At 38.8% G+C, this 19487-nt stretch overlaps 2 protein-coding genes across 2 annotated transcripts; one reads left to right on the top strand and one right to left on the bottom strand.

Moving 5' to 3' along the window:
• Positions 1-2515: 2515 nt before the first annotated feature.
• LOC309488103 (uncharacterized protein) lies at positions 2516-5048 on the top strand (the record flags this gene model as incomplete). Its single annotated transcript, XM_082156151.1, has 6 exons — positions 2516-3892; positions 4020-4131; positions 4279-4412; positions 4509-4613; positions 4743-4794; positions 5006-5048. The coding sequence occupies exons 1-6, from the start codon at positions 3841-3843 to the stop codon at positions 5046-5048; spliced, it is 498 nt and encodes a 165-aa protein (XP_082012277.1). The 5' UTR covers positions 2516-3840.
• A 7067-nt stretch (positions 5049-12115) lies between these two features.
• LOC309502715 (uncharacterized protein) lies at positions 12116-17606 on the bottom strand. The gene is made up of 2 exons (XM_082175211.1): positions 17057-17606; positions 12116-12229 (listed from the first exon to the last, which is right to left on the bottom strand). Exons 1-2 carry the CDS (start codon positions 17494-17496, stop codon positions 12187-12189), a joined length of 483 nt encoding a protein of 160 aa, XP_082031337.1. The 5' UTR covers positions 17497-17606; the 3' UTR covers positions 12116-12186.
• Positions 17607-19487: the final 1881 nt, after the last annotated feature.

The raw sequence follows: 19487 nt of genomic DNA, 5'->3' as shown, positions 1-19487 counted from the left end.
GAAAAGACTGAACAATACAAGAGTCACACTCACATACCCACAAAATAGAAAATGAAAGGTTGCAAAAATATGTGTCATTCTTTAACATGTTAAATAAGCATTTATGCCTGTCTATCTATTCATCCTACAGTAACTGGTGCCAATTCATTAATTATTTTGAACAATTTTTATTGCTAATCCCAACATCATTCTGCTTCTTTATTCAAATTCAGGTATATTTAGAAATATAGAAAAGAATATAAATAATTTAAATTCTTCCAAATATAAATAATGATAAGAAAACAGTTAAATCATAAACAGAAATAAACGTAGCCAAATACCCTCAGTCTGCTGACACCAATGAAATGAGCTTTAAGTGTCAATTCACAGGAGATCTGAAGACATCAGCATAATAAATGAGGTGAAAACAGGAACTATTGTCATGAAATAAAGAGTGTTTTCAGCAGATCTGTTAATATTGATGAGCCTCAGACTATCAACACTCATTCAACAAGCCATTCAGGCTCATCAGCAGATCATCTCACTATGATCAGAAACGTCACGATGAGAAATAAAATGATTCGTCAACAGATTTCCCAGCAGGCCGTGCTCTTTTGTAAAAGTTGAGAATAAAACAAATAGTCCAGGCAAACTAACTCATTTTGGAGCCAAAAATAAAAAGAATTGTAAAATAATTTTTTTCAGCATAGATAATTTCTATGAGGTGTCCAGAACAACTTACTAAAAGTCCTAAGAAATCCTAGTTGAGGAAATATGTTAATTTATCATCAATCCGAAATGTGTGCCATTAAGGCCAGCAACAACACACCCCATATTTGCATATTACAATTAATTTTCAAAGAAACTTGTAATACAAAAAAAAAATACTAAAAATTGTTCTGGGCACCTCATAGAAATGATCTATGCTGAAAAAAAAATTATTTTACAATTAGTCTGTCGTAAAATGCTACTTTGCCTGGACTAAAAATAAATTAAGTAATTGTGATTATGATTTTTTTTAATTCATGGCCAAAGTATCATTACTGAAATCAAATATACATTCATTAAAGAAAAGGAAGAGAAAATATATGATAGAACTGATAGAAAGTGGCAGGGACATTAGCCTACATAATTTAGAAATACATCTGAATGTATATGCCTCCAACCTTACACTGAACAAAGACCATAACCACTATTCTTCTCATGTAGCCTACCCCAATTACAATTTCAACCTAACAATTACAATTTTGTTATTGGTATTTTACTTTAATTTTCTTGTAAACAAAAGTGAGTCTCCTGAGTCAGCGATAGATAGATAGATAGATAGATAGATAGATAGATAGATAGATAGATAGATAGATAGATAGATAGATAGATAGATAGATAAATAAATAAATGTTATACTTGTTACCAAATCTTTATTTTTGATAAACCAGACAACTTCTCCAGTCACATCATGAATAAAATTAAGACAACAACTTACAACATACTTTCTATTTCTTTTTCCAGATGCTAAAAACATGATGCAAACTGTTGAGACGAAGGTATAATACTCAGATTTTCATTCCATTCCAAACTCCATACTTTTTTTAGTATTATTATTATTCAATTTACAGTTGAGATAGTTACCTCAATGTAAAAAATGAAGACGCAAGACACCAGTTTCCAGTTCAGCGTTGAGGAGAAGAGCCAGGGTGGACCTTAATAGAAGGTTAATTGATATCGGCCAGGAAACACCTGCAGCCACACTTCCTCCCAGAGATATTGGGTCTCCAACAGATGATGTTGCAGAACCTGAAAATGAAATCATGGAAGAAAATCTTGGATTAGATCCAATGGCAGGTGTTGTGTCTGACCCAGAGGATAGATCTTATTATCAAGATGATAGTGATGTAGAAGAAATATCTGACTGGGAGGAACCAGAAAAACTCAGAAATTGCCTTTCCAACTGGGCATTAACATAATTATGGTATTTCCCATATTGCACTTTCGGCTCTCTTGGCAATATTAACGGTCCACCACTGTGACTTGCCAAAAGATGCACGAACTCTTCTTAACACAAGAAGAGATTATTCTGTTAGGGATCTCTGCGGTGGCCTATACCACTACATTGGCATTATTGAGGCGTTAAAACATACCCTTTCCCAGTGGAAAGACAAGCTTGTCGATGGATGTTGTTTACATCTTCAAATGTCAGTGGATGGCCTGCCACTTTTTAAAAGTTCATGTCTTCAGTTGTGTCCCATTTTAGGTAGATTGGTTGGAGTACCCATGAAAGAACCTGTAGTCATCGGGATGTACTCAGGTATAAAGAAACCTGAGTCATCAAAAATGTATCTCACAGATTTGGCAAATGAACTCACACAATTACAGGAGGGGTTTACATTTGAGGGGAAAAGGCTCACTTTAAAAGTTCATTTGATGATCTGTGATGCACCGGCAAAATCCCTTGTGAAAGTCACAAAGGCTTTTAACGGTTACTATGGCTGTGACAAGTGTATTCAGAGTGGGATGTACCTCAACCACCGCATGACACACCCCCTCATGAATGGCCAAACACGGTCTGATGAGGCATTTGCCAGGCAGGAGGATGAGGAACACCACCATGGTCCTCATGCCTTCACAAATGTACATTTTGGTTTGGTGTCCCAAGTCCCACTGGACTACATGCACCTGGTGTGCTTGGGGGTGGTAAGGCGCCTTATCTTTCTGTGGATGAAAGGTCCTCTGACTGTCCGTGTACCAGGGAGAGACGTGGACAGAATATCCAGAAATCTTCTAAGCTTAAGACCCCACATTCCTTCGGAATTTGCTAGAAGGCCAAGAGCACTGAACGAAGTGGATAGGTGGAAGGCGACGGAGTTCCGTCAGTTTCTCTTATACACAGGGCCGGTGGTGTTGTGTGAGGTGATAAGACCTGATCTATATGCAAACTTCCTGCTGCTGTCGACAGCCATGGCAATGCTGGTCTCCCCTTTCTTTTCCAGAAAGTACAACGAATATGCCAACAGCCTCCTTCATGCTTTTGTGGAACATTTTGCCCACCTGTATGGAAATGATCAGCTAGTGTACAATGTGCATGGGTTGACCCATCTTGCACAGGATGCAAAACATTTTGGCAATCTAGATGTTATATCATCCTTTCCATACGAAAATTATTTGCAAAAACTCAAGGGTTTTGTACGCAAACCCTCAAATCCCCTGGCCCAAATAATCAGACGCCTGTCCGAGGGATTAAATGGTGGTGTTACAAGTGACCAGCCCATCAAATTGTGCAAAGAACATGCCCGAGGCCCTATACCAGTACCAAACTTGATCTGTCACCAGTATGACGAACTGATATCAGAGAGGCTCACCATGACCACAACATGTCGAAACAACACATTTCTGATGGGCAAAAATGTGTGTCAAATAATTAATATCATTGACTGTCACGGTGATATCATAATTGCCTACAGACAGTACGGGATGGTTGAAACATTTTTTACCTATCCTTTTAATTCGGACATTTTAAACATTGTGATACCAGCTGACCTAGGCCATGAGATAAAATTCTCCAAACTGTCATCTTTCACACAAAAATGCATGGCTGTCCCTTTCAATGAGGCAATGGTGGTTATACCGTTGTTTCATATGAAGGACTAGACTTTATTTTTGAAAATCATAGTTCAGTTCAGTTATGTATTTTTTTAATCATCTTATTTTTTACACATTGATTTTTAAAAGACATTTTGTGGAGTAATTTTCCTCGACGAGGACATTACAGAAGTTGTGCCGAGGTCATGGGTTAAAGGTGATGAATGTTTTTGGCCAACATTCATTTCCGAGGAAAAAACCCAAAAGGCCATAAAGAGGCATGAAATGCCAGGCCCTGGCTGGAAAATCTTCAAAATAAGAACACTCTTTGAAAAAGGTAAATAAACAAGCAAACAGGGTAATTCTATGTCTTTCCATGTTAGGACAACAGTTATGCCTTACTTCCTTTGTCCTTAATTATCTCCATATCTGTCTTTCTTTATTTTTCATTTTTTTTATAATAGATGACTTCAGTAAGGCAAGGCAAAAGCTGAAGGACTACAACAGGAATGGAACGGCAGTCCTCCAGTCAGAGGATGAGGGCTCAATGGCAAAAAGGAGAAGAAAAGCGACACAGTATGTACATTATAGATAATTGTTGTATTACTGCAAAAGCTATGGCTGGGGATGGGTTTAGCGTACAAAAAAAAAGCCTTTGTTCATGCCTGCCCATTGAATGATGCGATTGCCTTGTCATTACAAGTTGACCTCTGTCTTCACTAGTTACCCAGGATTTGAAAACGGCAGTACTGACTCTGAAACTGAGCAGACTCCAAAAAGAAGACCAGAGTCTCGGCCTCGGCCTCAACCTCTCCCTATTAGCGCTACCCTTCCTAGTCTCCCTCCAGCCCCCCTCTGTAAGTTTTGATTTGATTGCCAACTGCAACAATGTACAGTCCTGTGATTTGTACCACTGCAATATGTTGATTCACGGTTATCCCTTTATCCAAAAGTGGACATCGCAGTGGACATGGGTCAGGAGTCTCTGGACAACATAGGACAGGAAACCTATACAGACATAAGCTGGAATGTGAGGAGGGAGTCAGACCCCTTCAATGGTAGGAATCATGCTCTGTAGCAAAATTACAATACAAATGAAAGTACAAAGGTGATGTTCTGTCCTGTTCATTTCGCTCCTTGTCTGACAATCTGCCTCTCGTTATCATGTTCCCTCAATGGTCATCTAGTAATCAATAGCTCAGTGCACCAGTCAACACCACCTCAAGACTTGAGTCCAGTGTTTGACATTAATATGGGCTTCCCCTATTCACATATATATATAGTTCAGGCCAAAAGTTTGGACACATCTCATTCAATGCGTTTTCTTTATTTTCATGACTATTTACATTGTAGATTCTCACTGGCTACTTTGAAGAAACTAGAATATAAGACATGTTTTCAGTTATTTCACTCTTTTTTTGTACATAATTCCACATGTGTTCATTAATAGCTTTGATGCCTTCAGTGAGAATCTACAATGTAAACAGTCATGAAAATAAAGGAAACGCATTAAATGAGAAGGTGTGTCCAAACTTTTGGCCTGTTCTATCTCTATCTCTATCTCTATCTCTATCTCTATCTCTATCTCTATCTCTATCTCTATCTCTATCTCTATCATCTTCTGTATATTCCGGCTCGAAAAGATAAGGACGTCCATCAAACTGAAAGGTGTTATGATGGTGCAAGGAGATGAACCCAAATGCAGACAGTATGCAAGTGAACTACGTTTATTACAGAAAAACAGGGAAAACAAAACCCACAAGGGGGCAAAACAAGACAGGATCGACTATATTAGACTAACAAGACTAGACTAAGACTCAGACAGAAAACTGAACAATAAACTAACAGCTAAGACAGGAGACTCAGACTAGTGATGTGACATATGAACCGAGGCATCGGAGCTTGTGTCAAGAAAAAATGGGCGTGCCAGATGAAGCCGCGATTCGAGGCTTGTATTGTTTAAGTGAAAATCACGTGACTGATGACAAACGAGGCCTCGGTTTGTGTGGATATGTCATCGGTTCGGTCTGAGTGTCGCTTCCGGATAAAAGGAGTTTGAAACTCGCGCCTCCTTGTGGGTGTTGCAGGAGTAGCAGAAGCAGTTGTAGAGTCAGAGAGTCAGAGTTAGAGAGTTGTGTCATCGTCGTTATTGTGTCATATATGTGTTAGGGTTATATATTATTACATTATATCAGGTTAGATTAGTTATAGTATATTGTTATAGTATATTATAGTATTATATTAATTACATAAGATTATTTGGATTGCTTTGGATTTTTGGACCTGGACTGGACTGCTTTTTGATTTGGATTGCCCTTTTGGATTTGTTTGCTTTTGTGACCTTTTTCCTTGTAATGGAGCCAGCAAGAAAGAGGAAAACCTCCCCAGTCTGGGAGTTTTTTTGAAATGGTTGGTCAGAATAAGGTATATGTATTATTATTATAAAACAAAATTCTGTCTTGATATTAAAATTATCCTCACTATATAACTGTATTATATTTCATGTCTATTAATTTTTTTTTTTTTTTTTTTTTTTTTTTTAAACAACATTTAAAAAATATTTTAGCCTCCTACAATACACCTGCATTGTATTTTATTATAGATTCCAAAAAAGAAATGGTGAATGAGGCCCTGGTGAACATGGTCATCAAGGACTCCCAACCCTTTTCCATTGTGGATGATGATGGGTTTAGGGAGCTCCTGCATGTGTTGGATCCCACTTATGTTATCACAACGCGAAAGGTATGTGATTAATAAAGTGGTTCATCATTATTTAACAAGTTAAAAGTAAGAGTATTTATTTTCAGAATTTATTTTTATCCACAGGCTTTGAAGGTCATGGTTGATCATAAATTTAAGGAGGCTAAGGAGAAGGCCAGAGATCAGCTGCAGAAAGTTGCGGCTATAAGCCTTACCTCGGACATGTGGACATCCCTAAACATGGATGCCTACCTAGCAGTAACTTGCCATTTTATAGATGACAATGACAAGCTCTGCACTATTTTACTAGGTGTAGAGCATTTCCCTAACAGCCATACTGCTGAGAACTACTGGACATATCAAGCTCATGGAGGAGTGGGGCATAAAGGATGAAGTGAAGTGTCTGGTAACTGATGCTGCAGCCAACATGATAGCATGTGGAAGATCACTGAATGTTAGGCATGCGATATGCTCTAAACCTTATTGTGAGGAAATCTTTTGATGACATCAGCACCTTCAACGACATTCGATCTAAATGTAGGAAACTTGTGACCTATTTCCGAACCAGCACTACAGCAAAAGAGAGACTGGCCCAAGTACAGGAGCAGATGGGGAGATCAGTCCTGAAAATGATAACTGAAGTGGACACTCGCTGGAACAGCACTTGTAACATGCTGGAACGTCTCTATCAGCTGAGAGAGCCAGTGGGGGCAGCCCTGACCTCTCTAAAGACTGACGTCACCCCTCCTACAGCCCTGGAGTATGAGGCAGTCCAGGAGGCTTTAGATGTTCTTGGTCCTTTCCACCAGGATACAGTAGAGCTTTCGGCAGAGAAAAGGGTGTCTGCCTCCAAAGTGAAGATGCTTAATCATGCTGTAACGAGCAAGCTAGAAGGCCTCAATTCAAATCTAACAAAGCAGCTGGGTGACATCCTTGTACGGAGGGTCAGGGAACATGCAGTAAATTTGGAATTAATACGTGTGATGACCATACCCACGTTATTGGATCCCAGATTCAAAAAGCTGGGATTCTTAAGTCAAGGGAAACTGCAAGAAGCGGTATCAAGACTAAAATCTGAATGCGCTTCTGTAATCAGAAGTTCTGGTCTCCATTCTGCTTCCACCAACACACCCCCAGCTCAGCTGCCAGCCTCTTCAGAAGCAGGTCAATCTACAAACAACAGTAAGTAGTATATGTCTTTGTTGTGTGAATGTTCACATTAGTGTTTAGTACTGTGAACCATTATTAATGGATTTTTTTTTCTTTGTTCCTTTATTATTAGGTGACCTTTGGCCTCTGCTGGATAGCACGGTTGATCACAGCAGAAGGAGCTCAAGTGCAACGGCAGATGCTACTGTAGAAGTGGACCGATATTTAACAGAAGTGAATCTCACAAGATCTGAGGATCCACTAGTATATTGGGCTCAACATAAGCATCAGTGTCCTCATTTATATCAGCTGGCACTGGTGTTTTTATGTTCACCTGCATCCTCTGTTCCATGAGAAATTATCTTTTCCAAGGCTGGAGAGGTTTTGTCCAAGAAGAGGAATCGTCTAAACCCCAACACACTTGAAAAGATTCTGTTCCTCAATAAAAATCATTTGTAATTCTTCCTTCACCCACCCCAACCTGCAGTGTTGCAGTTTGCTCCTCTATATCCCCAGTCCCATAAGCACAACACTGCACTAAAACTAGTAACAGTTCAATGCACTAAACAACCCAGAAACAATTCTTAACCTTTCCCACCCCACACTTTTCTGTTTATTACACTCCCTCCACCATAAGCACTGCACTCAACACAGTCTCACTTTTGTTGTTCATACTGTCACTATCCAAACAATTTATGAATAATTAATGAACTGTGTGTGACAGTTGTCTCTGCACAAGTAAATTCAGACAGAGAAAAATACATATTTTATTTTATACTCAGGCAAAAATGTCTGCTCAGGTCTTTTTATTATTGCAAATGAAAGGTTACAGACATTAACAGCGAGAAGAAAATGATGGTTCAGAATGAATTAATTTGTCTGCTATTTCTTTGCACAGTCGCTAGGTGTCACTAGTGAGCAATGTTGAATGAAGCTTCGAGTAATGAACCTTTAGCTGAAGCAATGGCCTGCGAGGTCTCAGTGGTTCAGGAAGCCTCATTTTGCCATCACTAGGTGCAGGTTTACAATTTTGTTTCCGGTGTCATTTGACAGCTCTTTGGTCTTGGCCATAGTGGAGTTTGGAGTGTGACTGTTTGAGGTTGTGGACAGGTGTCTTTTATACTGATAACGAGTTCAAACAGGTGCCATTAATACAGGTAACGAGTGGAGGACAGAGGAGCCTCTTAAAGAAGAAGTTACAGGTCTGTGAGAGCCAGATATCTTGCTTGTTTGTAGGTGACCAAATTTTACAGAGGAATTTACCAATTAATTCATTAAAAATCCTACAATGTGATTTTCTGGATTTTTTTTCCTCACTGTATCAGAGACAATTGAAAGGTTCACAGTTCTGCTGTATGACAGAACCAGTACATGTGAGAGCGTGAACATGGCTAGGAAACAGCTTTTTTCAAAAAGGCACAGTGTTCACCGAATTCCACCAACAAGTGCAGCTCTTGACCAGCATGTGAAAAGGGCAACATATCAGGGTGGTCATATTTGGGGCAAAGTATTACTGCCTTCTCCTCATTTGCCTTGTCCATCTAAATGGGGGTGGGTCAAAACAGAGGATGGCAGTTTTGAACCATACTGGACCTCACTTGCTGCAGCATCTAAAGCCTGCTATGAACTTATTGCCTGCAAATGTACAAAAGGCTGTATTAAGCAATGCAAATGCAGAGCAGCATCACTGCAGTGTACTGCTTTATATTTATGTGAGGGAGAATGTCAGAGAGTGTAAAGCTGTGTTAATATTTTTTTGCTTCTTGAATGAGATAAAAGTGGTCATTGAATTCAGCATGGAATTTTAGAATCTTATGTTATGTTATTAATTCAATCTTGTGTTAATATTCAAAGCTCAACTGCTGAAGAGTTGAACTACTGGTTGATCTGTTTCTTGTTATGCAGGCCTACATTAAAAAGACAAACAAAATATGTATTTATTGTGAAATATGTTATTGCATTTTATGTTTCTGGCAGCTTGTAATCCATTATCTCATTATGAAATCCATATTTGGCGGCCATTTCAAATTTCAAGCGCCTACAGTCCTAAATCTGATCAGACCCCCTTTGTGAGCCTTCCTACCAAATTTGATGCTTTTATCGCAAAGTGATTGATTTTTGCGCTTAACCGCCCTACTAAAAAGAAAGAAAATTGCCTGTTGAATATTATAGGTTGTATTTTTAAACAGTTAGAATATTTTGGAAGTGAAATATGAAAGGTGAATATGGATTATTGAATTTTTAATAATGAAAATGTGTTTGAGATGTTTTGAATTGAAATATTCACTGCTTAAATATTCAACCCTGCTGAATTTCAGCCCATAAAAATGCAAGCCCTAAAAATACAATGCATTAAAATGCAAGCATGCTTAATGCAATGCATATTTTTTCAAGTATAGTGCAATTCAACAGGCTTTTTGTTTCAAAAACATTTGACATTATTTTACTTCCATAGATTTAGAGAGATTCTGGTGAGCTTGTAGAGCCTCTGATTATCAACACAAGAATGACACAGTTTGCAATAAAGATACATTTATTAACACAGAGATATACAAGAGTAAAATATCACACTTACTAAATACTACTAAGGAAAGTGACTAAACTTCTAACAAAAAATGACTAAACTACTAAGAAAATGTAATCAATAATCAAACAGATACTACAAACAACTACACAAATGGATGTTCACAATGAATGTTAAGTAGATGAGCAATGGATTGGATGAAGAAATTGAATGATGCTGGTATGAAATAGTAAATAAGCATATGAATACAGATAATGTGTCTAATGTATCTATCTGTATTTGCAGACCCTAGATACAGTGTCTACAAAAACAAAAAAGGCCAAGGTCATGGGTTTGATTTCCCATGTATGTAAATGTAAATATGTGCCTTGAAATTCAATGTATGGATAAAAGCGTCTGCCAAATGCGTAAATGTAAATGTAGCAGCAACCTAATGCCCAGGCCTTTGGGAAGAGGTTTGGTTAGCTTATATTTATTTTCCACGTGGTTGGGTGATCAGTCCGGCAATGGGCTACGTCTTCCACTAGTATCTTTCCATTCGAGTGGGGGTAAACTGGATCACTTTCCAACAGTTGCAGAGCCGCACTGATTGCTGGAGGTTCGCTGCTGGTCTTTGTGTAATCCGGAGAACTGTAGGTCAGGCGGTGGTCGATCCGCAGGATCCTTTGCAGGCTAGAGGTTACAAAGCAAGTGTCGTGCAGCTCAGGTGTTGAATGCTGAAGTCCTCAACAGAAGCGGTTGAGCTGCTTGAAGGTCCGTGTTGGTGAAGGTTTACTTGCAAGAGTATAACCTTGGTTGTGCTGATGTTCCTTCCCTCTTTAGGTCAGAAACTCTACTACTGTAGTGGTGTGATTGGGTCATTGCATTCCAAGTGTCCGCGAATCAAGTCCCACCTTTCCACCCTGTGGAGCTTGTGGATTTGTCCCAAAATACACAGTTAAATGAAAGTGTCTTTAGAACCTTGGAAATTTTCTTTCCACACCTTTCTCAAAGTCCTTGCGGGAGCGTTCTGAACTTGCAGAGTCCAACCTTGATGTAAATTGGTTGAGGTATCACCCAGATGTCCATTACTGTGAGAGTGGGTGAGATTACATTGGCTGTTATTCCAGGTGCAGTTTCCACTGTGAGCGCACAGTTCCCTAGATGAATAAGGAGATATGTAGGACATGTTCCTTACATATTCTAAACCAATGTGTAAAAAGATGTCTTTTTCTCAGAGTTCTTTTTTCCTACCGTGTTCTAGCCAGTTTGGGGGCCCTGGGCAGTCCATGGTCGTTCACACGTTGGTCTCAGGAAGGGAGTTGAGGTGAAAATCCATGACCAAAGGGCAACCGGTGATTAGATTAGTGATCAATGGGTCATTGATGCCATCACCTCTGGCAGTCCTGATTACCATAGTCCTTTAGTTGTATTTGAGGGTCCTATCACATCCTGCTGTCTTCTTAATCACAGTAAGACAAAGAGACTCCTGTTGTGAAGTATGGACCTCTGGTGCCATCATGTCTGCTGTTCACTACATTAGGCATTTAAAAGCTCTATTGACAAAATTAAAACATGGAAAGCTCAAAAAGCAAACAGTATTTCATGGCTTTCAGAACTAAAATTTATCCTAATTCAAGCAGAATGAGCATAAAATGAAGAGTGATAAAATGAGTAATGAGTTTAATCGATCATTACTTGAAGCAAATGCAAAAATTAAGTAAAAGTGAAAGCAAATGAGACAGATCTCTCTCTTTACTGACTTATAAGAACCAAATCATCTCAAGAGAAGAAAAGTGTCCAGTTTCAGAGCTACATACAATTTTATGATGTATTTGCATGGAAGAGTAGAAGTGGAAGATAAACTAGATGTTCTGATGAAAAACAACGAAGAACGAGTTAAAAATTAATGTCAGATTAATTTCTCTCTCAAATGTGTTATGGTCTCTTCTTCAGCTCCCTGAACTTCAAAGGTGTTTCTGGTGCTCTTTCAGTTCATCTTCTGTAGTAAAGGCCTTCTTCACTGAAACGCACACTGACGTGTCTTTTCTGGTGTAATATTACTAATGAATCTTCTCCTTTGTGTGAATCTTCAGGTGTTTCTTCAGGACTGATGCCCAATAAAACAGTTCACCGCACTGATCACAGTTAAAGGGTCTTTCTTCAGCATGAGAAGATGTGATTTCAGAGAGAAATCCTGAGCCGCTTCTTCCCAGTGTGAACTCTCATGTGAATCTTCAGACGTGAAGTGTTTTTTACACTGAGGGCAGGAGACAGATTTATTGGCTTCTGTTTTTCCTTTCTTGTTCACGTCCATCAGGTCTGAAAGAAACATTAAATCATGTGAGATTTCAAATGAGAGACAAACGTGAAATGAAAAGTGAAGCTCAAAGTCAAGATCACTGAGTATAATAGTCATTTTAATACCATCAAATCTGGTCAACAACTGCTGTGCACGATTATGATCTATTTTAATGTCATGAAGATGATTTGTGTTATAAATCACTTGTTTGGTCATGAAACTCTAGATGACGCAGGCTTGACATATGACCTGTAAGAAATCACAGTTTCCTACACAACACAAGCTGATTGGCCTCTGAGCTTATTTGTTTGACGTTTGTTGTGAAAGGGCCGCCTGTCAACAAATTCTCATATTTTTGCATAGTGTTGGACTGAAGGAAAAGCAAATTCATGCCTGTACAATAGAGAGCGTAAAAGCGTCTGCCAGGGGCATAAATGTAAATGTCTCACATGGCAAAAGTTACTTTCAATGGACTCTTTACACAATTTTCTTGCTAATCATGACTTAAGTAATTCAAAGTGTTCATGAAATGCTAATGTTTTATTTAAAGTATTATTATATTATTCCAATCTTTAATGCTGGTTTCACTAGTGCCACCAAATGCTCTCAAATGTGTATCTGCAGCAGCTCTGGGCATCTGACAAAGTTTATATCTTACTGGTCAGCACATTTCTTTGAATGGCAAAGATACTAGTTGAAATATTCTCCAACCTAAACACCAACCTTTTTGTTCTTTGGTATAATGATGTTTCTTTTTTAAAAATAGTATTTAATGATCAAAACAAACAAACACACTAACCAGGGCTGAAACAACTAATTGTACGTACATTGTACAACTGATCGTACATTGATAAATGTGGCAGTCTTCATTTACACTGAACACAATTATAAACGCAACACTTTTGTTTTTGCCCTGATTTTTCATGAGCTAAACTCAAAGATCTAAGACTTTTTCTACGTACACAAAAGGCCTATTTCTCTCAAATATTGTTCACAAATCTGTCTAAATCTGTGTTAGTGAGCACTTCTCCTTTGCCGAGATAGTCCATCCACCTCACAGGTGTGGCATATCAAGATGCTGATTAGACAGCATGATTATTGCACAGGTGTGCCTTAGGCTGGCCACAATAAAAAGCCCACTCTAAAATGTGCAGTTTTATCTCACAGCACAATGCCACAGATGTCGCAAGTTTTGAGGGAGCGTGCAATTGGCATCCTGACTGCAGGAATGTCCACCAGAGCTGTTGCCCGTGAATTGAATGTTCATTTATTTACCATAAGCCGTCTCCAAAGGTTCTGCCTAGTGTTCTCATAACGATAACACAATCTCAGACCTGATGTGAGATTTAAACATAGCCACTGCTTAGGGCTGGGTATCGTTCAAAAAAATTTCGATACCAATACCAATACCGATACCTTGATTTTGATACCGGTTCCTGAACGATACTTTTTTCGATACCAATTTTATGAAATCCATTTTAACAATAATACATAACACATTACCTCAGAAAAACTTTTTTAATAAAGAGCTCATGCTCACCAAAGCTGAATTTGTTTGATCAAAAATACAGTAAAATTTGTAATATTGTGGAATAGTATTACAATTTAAAATCTTATTTGAATATATTTCAGAATGTAATTTATTCCTGTGACGTCAAAGCTGAATTTTCAAAATCATTACTTCAGTGTCACATGATCCTTCAGAAATATGAAAACAGTTTGCTGCTTAATATTTTGGAAACTATTACACATTTTTTCATGATGAATACAAATTTCAAAAGAAAAGCATTTATTTGAAACAGAAATCTTTTGTAACATTACACACGTTTTAAGGTCATTTTTGATCACTTCAATGCAGAACAAAAATTCTGACTAACCAACACATTTTTGAACAACAGTGTACATTTATTAGGTCGTTATTGCAATATAAACACTGTCAGAGTGGTCAACAAGGTAACTTATCTCTTCATTTACCAGTCGAAGACGCAGCAACTTTCTGCTCTTATGTTTACTCCGTGCACTGTCAAGGTCTTCATCATATCTGTCGTGGTACCGGTCTTTGCAGGAATTATTTTACTGCAAATACTACATCATGCGCTGTTGGCATCGAGTCTGGAGAAATGTAGCCACACTTCTGATCGACTTTTCCACATCTTTAGCGAATTGTGTGTGTGTGTGTGTGCTCGCGTCTCATGAGAATGTGCGTGGACAGTTTGTGTGCGCGGGCGCGTCTCATGAGTATATGCGCGGAGAGTACCGCGCGTCTCGTGTGTGTAGAGTTTGCGTGCCGTTGTGCATTTCATATGTATTTGTTTGAGCACTGACGTTGATGAGTTAACCCCTTAGGTATCGAAATCTGGTAACGAAAAACAAGTCATTTTTCGATACTCGATAGTATCGAGGCAATTCGGTCGGTACCTAAAAAGTATCGAACTCGGTACCCAGCCCTACCACTGCTCACGTCCATATTGATACAAAAATGCCAATTTCTTGCATGGAAACCGTGCGCCCAATTTTCTGTAGTACGCTCGTTTTGTAAATGAGGGCAACTGTGTGAAAACATCTACCAAACGTGTCAATTTATAGCAGTAAATAAAATTTATATGGACTAAATGCACATGAAAAATAAAGCCTAACCCTTAAAGTAACACTATGGAACTTTTCCTCTGCGGTCGCCCTACAGGTTGGAAGCGGTATTGTCTCATTAGAACTACAGAAATGCGACCCGATCTGGCAATCTTAGATGCGTGGTTATAGCAGATAAAGGACCACAAAGTAGGGCTGTCGCGGTGAAGGATTTTCCCTTGTGGTAATTTTGAGTGGCTCAATAGCACGATGTGCGGTTTTACCGCATTTATTAATTTATTTTGATTTATTTATATTTATTTGTTGCTATATAAATAAGTGTCATGATGTGGTCAGCATGCACAAAAACGAGTACATTTTCAGTAACCAATAAACCGAAACTAAACAGCGTCTCTGCGCATTGAAAGCCTGTCACTCAGCGCGCTGTCACATTGCAACGGACTGTCAGATAACAATGAAACAAGGTTAATTTTTTTTAAACTTTGAACTCCACTTTTCAAGGCTCAGCTGACCAGCAATGCGTCGCATGGATAACGCTGAAGCTGAAGCTTCACTTAATAGAGACCAATGGCATTGATTCAATGCGTGACTCACCGAGTTTTGTTTCAGCGAGTTCCACGCGCTGTGGATGCTGACCAGCGCTGTCGCTGATGCCATTCATGGTAAATACTCTTAAACGTTAAAAGGATGACATGACAAATATTTAACTTTCCTTGGACACAGCAACCTTTTCACAAATATGACAGATGCAGGTAATCGCACGCGCTCAGTCGATCTCTCTCATTCACTGTCTGTTTAGGCTTAAGTGCAAATCCACGAAGCCTCTGTACAAACCACCATGATAAAAACAGTCTTATTATCATTATTAACTTATTTAACATTCAATACACATGCACAAAGTTCAAAACAAGAAGGATATAGCCTTCCTCTGCGGTTGGCTTGTCAGTAGCGCGGTACTGCAATATTGCGGTTATCGCGACAGCCCTACCACAAAGCAGAGTCATAATGCTCTACAAAGGCAAAATACCTTAAGTCGCTAGAGTGTGGAACTGAGAAAAATTACTTTAACGATTTTTAGTTGTCCCGCCAAATCAATTATAGGTAGGACACTGGAAATCTGGCAAATAGATGTTTTAGTAATGAAAATTATATATAAAAAAATCTTGAGCTCAAACTTGACTTTTGACCACTATTTTAAAGTTACTGTACTCTGCCTTTGTATTGTCAGCAAAAAGTGAGAATTCATGCCAAGGCAAAAGGCAGTAATTTCCACTTTATCAATATTTGGTTGCTGATCACCATTAACAAAATCATTATAGTAATACCTGTGTAAAATCTAGTGATCATGGCATTTATTTTGTAAGATTTACAATTATTACAGCCATCTACTTATTGCTATCCTGTGCTTTGGTTGCATTCTGATGGCATTATTAATACATTTGACATGACAAAATACCTCCATAGATATATTAGTCCAGCGTTGGCTCGACTGCGTTTAGGGCGGGGCTGAACGCGCCGGCGAAGTTTTGGCACCCTGCCAGCTAGATGCATAAGTGCTGCTACTGCAATGTGTAACGTTTTTCTGTCAACTCTGCATAATCCTTCGCGATCAATATCGCACGTTTGTGCAGGACAAAGCTCTGAGGACATCAGAAGTTAGAGCGACTGATGGCAGCTGTACAAAGTACACAGGCTAAACCGTCATTTTAATTTTAATGGACATTAAAACACAGGCAGAACACAGTACAATCTGGTAGGTAGCATTATATGATAGAACACCGGCACAGTAACTTCATATTGACACGCGGCTAAACAAAGGCAGGGCACCGTAACTCAATTTGAGCGTTCCAAAACAAAGCCAAAGAGCGGTAACTGGTGTTACGGTGTTCTGCCTTGGTTTCTCATGGGCTTTTGGAAGTTACTGTTAAGACAAATCATTATTTTCTCGAAAAAACAACGGAACTGATTCAAGATACTCATCCACATGATAAAGGAGGTCTTGAATGTGCCAAAAATATAAATGACTCATTTTCGACCAAAAACGAAGTTACGGTCTTTTGCCTTTGCACGGCAGCATAGGTGCCTTTCACCCAGTTACGACTTGATGAACCACTGAAACGATTTTGGAAACATTATTTTAAGGTAACAAATCTTCCTTAGTGTTGCTTTAATGGTGAAGCTGCTGCAGGAAAAGCACACAAGACAAACTAACTTGAAGATTCCAGGTTTTGTTTCTCAGCACATTAAGATTTACTACTCACTGTGATCTCACACTATGTTGATGTGGGTTCTCCACTGCATGGATCTTCATGTGTCGCTTCAGGTGAGTTTTAACAGAGAAACTCTTTCCACACTGATCACACGTGTGCAGCTTCTCTCTGCTGTGGATCCTCTCATGTGTTTTCAGATGTATTGACTGACTGAATCTTTTGTCACAGTGTGAACACTTGTAAGGTTTTTCTCCAGTGTGGATCCTCTCATGTGTTTTCAGAGATGATGAGTCACTGAATCTCCTGTCACAGTGTGAACACTTGTAAGGTTTTTCTCCAGTGTGGATCCTCTCATGTGATTTCAGATTTGATGACACACTGAATCTCTTGTCACAGTGTGAACACATGTAAGGTTTTTCTCCAGTGTGAATTCTCTGGTGCAGTTTTAAATATTGCGCTGTAGTAAAAGTCTTCTCACACTCAAAGCACATGTACTCTCTCACACCAGTGTGAGTTTTCTGATGTGTATGTAAATGTTGTAGCAGTGAAAAACTCTTCCCACACACAGAACATGAATGCGGCTTCTCCTTCGTATGAACTCTCAAGTGTGTCTTCAGCTCTGATGCACTAATAAATGTTTTGCCGCATTGATCACATGAGAACGGCTTCTCTCCAGTGTGGATCATCATGTGAACTTTAAGGTGTGGTGATTGACTGAAACTCTTTCCACATTGATCACATGTGAATGGCTTCTCTCCTGTGTGAATTTTTATGTGTCCTTTAAGGTATGCTGATCGACTGAAACTCTTCCCGCATTGATCACATGTGAACGGCTTCACTCCGGTGTGGATCCTCATGTGAAGATTAAGGGATGAAGATTGACTGAAACTATTCCCACATTGATGGCATGAGAACGGCTTCTCGCCGGTGTGGATCCTCATGTGTTGCTTAAGGGATGATGATTGACTGAAACTATTCCCACATTGATTGCATACATGTGGCTTCTCTCCTGTATGAACTCTCATGTGAATCTCAAGATGTTGTTTGGTTGCAGAACTCTTTCCACACTGAGTGCAGGTGAAAGATTTCTTGGCTCTTCTTTTCTTTATAAATGTCTGTTTAGTCTTTGAGCGACTCAAAGGTTTTCCTCCAGGTTTGACATGATGTTCCTCCTCCACTTCACTCAGTTCTTCAATCTCCTCGATCTCTTCCATCGGGTCTAAAATAATAAATAAAAAAAGTTTTTTTCAGTACATCAAAACAATTCCAAGTGAAAGGACATAACAGTGAACCATGATGTACCAAAGTTAACAACTTCTATAAATATTACAATCATTTTATGCCTTTTTATAAATTATACATCCCTTAAAATTTACATGAATGAGGTACTTTGATCTTCAATTATTATTTTTAAAACATTATCTACAAATACCATATTTCAGTAGTGAGAAATATTAAGTATATTTGATCAACGACAATTATCTAATGTAATATTAATACATAAAAAATATGCAATAGTGTCATAATTTTGACACCAACATTTAGATTGATATTTAATTCATTAAACTAAAAACTTAATTATTAAAGGCCAGTAACAAAAAACTTTTCCTTCCACTGACGTCCAAGTGAATTTCGATGTGAGAAAAAACAAATTTTTGCAGTAAAGTGCAGTAGATTGTTTATTTTGGGAATTATTATTTTTCACAGAGTGTGACCTCATTTCACGACCGGTGCAGTGTGTGCAACATGCTAAAAGTGTAGACTGACCGGTGACCGCGGGCTTTAACTGGTTTTAAACTAACAGTTTTTATTAGCATTATCTAAAATGTCCAAAATGTTTCACTCAACCCTGTTAACTTCTGGACTGAATTTCCTCTAAACAATTTATTAATTGTGACACCCAGGAAGTGACATCATCTGTGCCAGTGTTGCCAGATTGGGTCGTTTTGGACAAAAATTCAAGGGGGGGTAATCCAGCACCCGAAAAGCGTACCTTCTATGCGGGCATCCATTGCTAACCAAGCCTTCACCTGCTGTTAGCATTCCATTGACTCCCATTCATTTTGGCGTCACTTTGACAGCGAATAACTTCACATCTGAGGTGTTTAAAGACTCCATTTGTTCATTGTTTATTTCTAAAGAAACACGACAATGTATAAAAGGCTCCATTACCTTGTATCTTACGTTATGGCCCCGTAGAAGCAGTTTTTGTAAAAATAGGCTAACGATTGCATCATAACCACGCGACTGTCGCACAAAAGATAAATTACCGTATGGACAGGAGGAGAAGCTCGCAGGCAATCGGGGGGACGTGGAGGCAAAATGACTAAATAATTAATCAGAATTCTTATCAAAAGTTGCTCCTGCTCCTAGCTCATGGACAGCTCCTACTCACACTCTCCGTCTCTGCAAGATTTGGAAAGGAATGATTCAGATTTCTCTCGGCACAGCTACTAGAAGACTTACAACTGTCAGACGGGTT

The sequence above is a fragment of the Leuciscus leuciscus genome (assembly GCF_965113295.1).
Source record: "Leuciscus leuciscus genome assembly, chromosome: 1".
In the NCBI taxonomy this organism is placed as follows: Eukaryota; Metazoa; Chordata; class Actinopteri; order Cypriniformes; family Leuciscidae; genus Leuciscus; species Leuciscus leuciscus.
This window is presented reverse-complemented; position numbering and strand designations above follow the sequence as displayed.